The 6,896-nt window shown below is 44.0% G+C and overlaps 1 protein-coding gene across 1 annotated transcript in view; it reads right to left on the minus strand.

Annotated features, from left to right (window-relative positions):
- Positions 1 to 4,694: 4,694 nt before the first annotated feature.
- LOC119366101 (early nodulin-75-like) overlaps positions 4,695 to 6,896 on the minus strand; it is a 2,809-nt gene continuing 607 nt past the window's right edge. Inside the window, exons 2-3 of the mRNA XM_037631783.1 lie at positions 6,067 to 6,148; positions 4,695 to 5,912 (exon numbers count right to left, since the gene is read on the minus strand). Coding sequence (XP_037487680.1) covers positions 5,008 to 5,912; positions 6,067 to 6,148 — 987 coding nt within the window. The 3' untranslated portion in view covers positions 4,695 to 5,007. The remainder of the gene's footprint in view (positions 5,913 to 6,066; positions 6,149 to 6,896) is intronic.

Here is a 6,896-nt window from a genome sequence, read left to right on the forward strand (position 1 = left end):
TCTTTAATTCTCTACTAACATAAGCATTAAAACTTTCTTGTCTAGCCATAAAGTCATCAAATTCATCTAAGCAGTGGCTATGAAATTTAGTAGATGGGATTTCAACTTTATCATATCTATAGAGAGAATTTACCTTTACTACCTGTGTCAGGTTATCAAGACAATGTGTTTCTTCAACAGGCGGTATATTAAGACCATGTATTTCTTGAACATGAGGTAAATTCTTAACATCTTCAGCTTTAATACCTTTTTCTTTCATTGATTTCTTTGCCTCTTGCATATCTTCAGGACTGAGAAATAGAACACCCCTCTTCTTCAGAGTTGGTTTAAGAATAGGTTCAAGAGCTGGCTCAATTGGCTCAGGAATTTCCTCAGGAATTGGCTCAGGAAGAGTCCAATCATTTTTATTAGTCAACATATTATTCAATAACACTTCAGCTTGGTCGACTGTTCTTTCCCTGAAAACACAACCATCACAACTATCCAAGTGGGCCTTGGAAGCATCAGTTAGTCCATTATAAAAGATATCAAGTATTTCATTTTTCTTAAGAGGATGATCAGGAAAAGCATTAAGTAATCGGAGAAGCCCCCCAAGCTTGTGGGAGACTCTCTTCTTCGATTTGCACAAAATTATATATTTCCCGCAAGGCAGCTTGTTTCTTATGAGCAGGGAAATATTTAGCAGAGAAGTAATAAATCATATCTTGGGGACTACGCACACAACCAGGATCAAGAGAATTAAACCAAGTTTTAGCATCACCCTTTAATGAGAATGGAGATATCTTAAGGATATAATAGTAGCGAGATTTCTCATCATTAGTGAATAGGGTGGCTATATCATTTAACTTGGTAAGATGTGCCACAACAGTTTCAGATTCGTAGCCATAAAAAGGATCAGATTCAACCAAAGTAATTATCTCAGGATCAACAGAGAATTCATAATCCTTATCAGTAACAAAGATAGGTGAAGTAGCAAAAGCAGGGTCATACTTCATCCTAGCATTCAGAGTTTTCTGTTTAAGTTTAGCTAGTAATTTCTTAAGATCAGATCTATCATTGCAAGCAAAAAGATCTCTAATAGATTCTTCATCCATAACATAACCCTCAGGAACAACAGGCAATTCATACTTAGGGGGAGAACCTTCATCATCACTATCATCGATAATTTCATCTTCAATAATTTCATTCTCTCTAACCCTAGCAAGTTGTTCATCTAGAAATTCACCTAATGACAAAGTAGTATCAAGCATAGAAGTAGTCTCATCATAAGTATCATGCATAGCAGAAGTGGCATCATCAATAACATGCGACATATCAGAATTCATAGCAGTAGCAGGTTTGGGTGTCGCAAGCTTACTCAAAATGGAAGGAGAATCTAGTGCAGAGCTAGATGGCAGTTCCTTACCTCCCCTTGTAGTTGAGGGAAAAATCTTAGTTCTTTCGTCTTTCAAGTTCTTCATAGTGATCAGAAGATATAAATCCCAAGTGACTCAAAGAATAGAGCTATGCTCCCCGGCAACGGCGCCAGAAAATAGTCTTGATAACCCACAAGTATAGGGGATCGCAACCGTTTTCGAGGGTAGGGTATTCCACCCAAATTTATTGATTCGACACAAGGGCCAAAAAACATTCTCAAGTATTAGCAGTTGAGTTGTCAATTCAACCACACCTGGATAACTTAGTATCTGCAGCAAAGTATTTAGTAGCAAAGTAGTATGATAGTAATGGTAACAGTGGCAAAAGTAAAGGTAGCAATTTTGTAGTAGTTGTAACAATAGCAACGGAAAAGTAAATAAGCAAAACACAATATGTGAAAAGCTCGTAGGCATTGGATCAGTGATGGATAATTATGTCGGATGCGATTCCTCATGTAATAGTTATAACATAGGGTGACACAGAACTAACTCCAATTCATCAATATAATGTAGGCATGTATTCCGAATATAGTCATACGTGCTTATGGAAAAGAACTTGCAAGACATCTTTTGTCCTACCCTCCCGTGGCAGCGGGGTCCTAGTGGAAACTAAGAGATATTAAGGCCTCCTTTTAATAGAGAACCAGACCAAAGCATTAGCACTTAGTGAATACATGAAGTCCTCAAACTACGGTCATCACCGAGAAGTATCCCGATTATTGTCACTTCGGGGTTGTCGGATCATAACACATAATAGGTGACTATAGACTTGCAAGATAGGATCAAGAACTCACACATATTCATGAAAACATAATAGGTTCAGATTTGAAATCATGGTACTCGGGCCCTAGTGATAAGCATTAAACATAGCAAAGTCATAGCAACATCAATCTCAGAACATAGTGGATACTAGGGATCAAACCCTAACAAAACTAACTTGATTACATGGTAAATCTCATCCAACCCATCACCGTCCAGCAAGCCTACGATGGAATTACTCACGCACAACGGTGAGCATCATGAAATTGGTGATGTAGGATGGTTGATGATGACGATGACGACGAACCCCCCTCTCCGGAGCCTCGAACAGACTCCAGATCAGCCCTCCTAAGAGAGATTAGGGCTTGGCGGCGGCTCCGTGTCGTAAAATGCGATGAAACTTTCTCTCTGATTTTTTTCTCAGCGAAATGGAATATATAGAGTTGGAGTTGAGGTCGGTGGAGCTCCAGGGGGCTCACGAGACAGGGGGTGTGCCCTGGGGGAGGGGGCGTGCTCCCCACCCTCGTGGACAGGGTGTGGGCCCCCTGGCCCTGATTCTTTCACCAGTATTTTTTATATTTTCCAAAAGTTATCTCCATGGATTTTCAGGTCATCCCGAGAACTTTTGTTTTCTGCACAATAAACAACACCATGGCAGTTCTGCTGAAAACAACGTCAGTCCGGGTTAGTTTCATTCAAATCATGCAAGTTAGAGTCCAAAACAAGGGCAAAAGTGTTTGGAAAAGTAGACACGTTGAACACGTATCATGCATATATGTAGGATCTGATGTAAGTCTTGTTGAGTACCTTTGTACTCATGTTTGCTTAATTTATATTTTACAGAAGATGTTGCAACCCCTTCTGATGGGTTCTTCATAGACCTTGATGTCGACGAGTAGGCTGAGGCCCAGCTGGTGATCCGGAGCACATGGTGGACCCATGTAGGATAGCTAGGCTTCCTCAAGCCTATTTTATTTTCTAGATGTCTGTATACTCAGACATGTTGCTTCCGCTTATGGCTTGTATGTTTGTATGACTTGAATGCTGGGTCATGTGACCCGTATCTGTGTGAATGATATGTATGGCTCTCTGGAGCCTTTAAATAAAGTACTTGAGTTGTAGAGTCATGTTGTGATGCCATGTTGTATTTGCACATATCGAGCATATTGTGTGTATGTTGTTGAAATGCTTGGTATGTGTGTGATCTGACTTTTATCCTTGGTAGCCTCTCTTACCGGGAAATGCCTCCTAGTGCTTCCACTGAGCCCTTGGTAGCTTGCTACTGCCCCGGAACACTTAGGCTGGCCGGCATGTGTCCTTCTACGTTCCTGTGTCTGTCCCTTTGGGGAAATGTCACGCGGTGTCTACCGGAGTCCTGTTAGCCTGCTATAGCCTGGATTCTCCGGAGTCCTGCTAGCCCAGCTGCTACAGCCCGGATTCGCTCGCTGATGACCGACACGTTCGTTGCTGGGTCATATATGCCTGTCCCTGTAAGTTAGTGCCACTTTAGGTTCATGACTAGCCATGTCAGCCCGGGCTCCTTGTCATATGGATGACAGCGACACTATCATATACGTGTGTCAAAAGACGCAAACAGTCCCGGGCCTGGTAAGGCGACACCCGTGGAAATACCATGCATGAGGCCGCAAAATGATATGAGGTTTTACATGCTAAATTGGTGTGGCATTGAGTCGGCGTCCTGACAGGTAGGTGTGCCCGCGGAGCGCACCTAGTGGAACTAATGGTGGAAATTTAGCTCATGCAGCAGGAAGGCCTAGACAGGGGTTCCGGTCGACCGATCGGTCAACTATAGACGCCCCTTAAAAAACCAAAAAACCTACTTAGTGGCAAAACGAGGCACTCAAAGTTTGCTAAGAAAATCGACAGTGGAGACGGTCCACTGGATAACATCACCGTACCTGTCATGGTGGTGCATTCTAGCGGCAACAACAAATTAAAGAAACAAACTACTACTTCCGTAGCAAAATATAAGACGTTTTGGGAGGCCAAAGGAATTGATTCTCCATCAGAGAACAAAATGTGGGGAAAAATAGCATAAAAAGGGTTCAGCCAAGCCAGGAGTAGGTAGCACCACACGAAGACGAAGGTCTTTGGGTTGGATTTTACTTGGTGGACATGGTTTCTACTAAGTGTATTTGGGCATTGTGGAAGGACAGTAGTAGTGATGCAGTGTGTGAATTTTCACCAACGGTGATGAAGATTGTGGAGTTGACTGGTACCGCGAAATAGACTAGACAAAGTTGATGTGCTAGATATGGGATTGTAAGAGTGGGTGGTCCCAACACACGACACGGGGGTAACCAGACTGGCCCGTTGTCGCACCCCGCATAGGGGTAACCAGACCGGTCCGTATTGTGTTAATTTAATGCATGTTGAGGAGCGTTTATAGTCGAGAGTCGAGGATGTAGGCATTTGTGTTGAACCTTATTAACAAATCTGAGTGTCGTATTGATGTATTGCATTTAATCGTACGAATTTCTCACACACCATTTATTTGCCAAAGTGCTAAAAATTGTTTCACACCACTATGTTGAAAAGGAGACACTATCGAACAAGAATCTGCCAAAGTGCTAGGTTGTTTGACGGCACCATGTAGAAAAGTAGACATTATTCAACAAGAATAACGAGTTTATTTAATAAAAAGGGAAGGCATCGATTCTCTCTTCTTTTCAGAAATGATCTGATGTGAATGGGAGAGCATCAATAGTTGGCGATGATACACGAATCATTTGTAATCAAGACATGCAAAAAGATGCAACTTGCCTATGATCAACGCAGCACAATGGTTGTAGCGCACGAAACAGTGAACATATCACATTATGGTGCAAGCACCCGCTTGATCCTCCTCGCAGATAACCCGGTAGCCGCTGTATCCGCCGCAGTACGGCGTGCGTGCGCCACCGTAGAAACCGGCTGGCGGCGGCAGCGCCACCGCGGCGGTGTAGCCGTACGTCCTGCCGCAGTCTGAGCACCTGCAACTTCCGTAGTACCCCTGGTAGCATGACGCGCAGCACGTGCAGCGGCACGGGCCCACAGGTCGCGCCGGCAGCGAGGGGATCTCCACCATCGGCGGCCCGTTCCACGAAGGCATCTCTCCCATCGGGTACCTCCTCTCCCTAGGGTTCTTGTGGCACTCCGCCCCTGATTCTGGCACGAAATGGACCTGCATCTCCTTTGGCTTCTCAAGCTCGGCCGGCCTCTCTTGCGGCCTCTCCTCTTCCCTGATTGCCGGCATGGTCGCTGATACCTCTCTGTCCGGAGGGGGCTGCTGATGGTGGTATTCCGGTGGCTGCTCAGCGGGCGGCTGAGGGTGGTAGGCCGGTTGCTGCTCGGTGGGCTGCTGAGGGTGGTATTCCGGTGGCTGCTCAGTGGGCGGCTGCTGGTGGTATGCCGGTGGCTGCTCGGTGGGCGGTTGAGGGTAGTATGCCTGTGGCTGCTCGGTGGGTGGCTGAGGATGATATGCTTGTGGCTGCTCAGCCGGCGGGGGCGGTGACTCCTTCCCCTTCCCCTTTGATTTTGATTTCTTTTTGCGACTGTTGCTCGGCGGTGGCCCGGCCATCTCTTCCGGCTTGCCGTCGCCCATGATTTGGATGCCCTTGATCACCTTGCCTCCTTTGCATCTGATCCTGCATGATAGCTTGTGTGGATCGAACGGCCCGTCGATGATGACTGCGTTATTGTTGGTGTCAAAGGAGATCGTCCTAATCCTCTCTTGATCTGCACAAGTCATTATCTTGTAAGATATACAGTAGCAAGTAAGAAATTTGTGTTCCTGATTGGTATGGCAAGCTCATGTGGAGAGTTTCTTTGTGACTGAGAAGCATGAACGAACAGATAACATTAGTGCAGTACAGTCAGATGTTCTACGCACCTTGAAGGCTGCAAAGAATCTTGCGGACCTTTTTGTAGCACTGGTGGCAATCAAGGTCGACCCTTAAGATTATAGTGGAGATCTGTGTTGACAGAAGCATCAGTTAAGTAAATAGTTACTAATGAAGCCTGAAAATAAGTGCATACTTTCCAATTTCAGAGACGCTGAGCTTTTGTTCTTGGTTATCTTATGAATGAATGCTCACAATAGTTCTTTGGGACACAAAAACTGCAATTCCTCGACTACTTGAACAATAACAAGGGCATCTTTGGAACTCAGGTTTCTAAAAGCTTATGATTAGGCAAAAATGTATGGTTAAGATGTTATGACCTCTTTGGTCCATGGGAAACAAAAATATGAGAATTTACTTGACTCATTTGATGCTAGTAATTTCTGTAGGCGAATATGAAGTGAGAAGATGTCTGGAAGGCACAAATACACATTTCCATGTGGTCTAACCACTATTTTTCACTAGGTGGTGTTTAACCCGTTCTTAGAAATCCTATGAAATTGTGGTGTAAGAAAACAATCCATAGAAATTGATTGCCTTGCTTCTTTTATCCAACTGACCCTAAAAACAAATTTCCAACGAGCAGAAATCATGCAAAAATCTTATGATAATCTCTGAGGTTTTTGTTACCAAGTGAATGACTAAGTCAGAAAATGGGAAGCAACATGCATATGGACACATGGGTTTCGAATTACAAGAAGTGAGGCATAGATAGAAACTTGTATCTCCTACTTTCTTTTTCTCCATAGAAAAAGAAACTTCGTTTTTCTCCATTGAACGAATCACTCACAAAGAGATAAACCCTAGAACGGATCGGATG

This window comes from Triticum dicoccoides, chromosome 2B (genome assembly GCF_002162155.2).
Source record: "Triticum dicoccoides isolate Atlit2015 ecotype Zavitan chromosome 2B, WEW_v2.0, whole genome shotgun sequence".
In the NCBI taxonomy this organism is placed as follows: Eukaryota; Viridiplantae; Streptophyta; class Magnoliopsida; order Poales; family Poaceae; genus Triticum; species Triticum dicoccoides.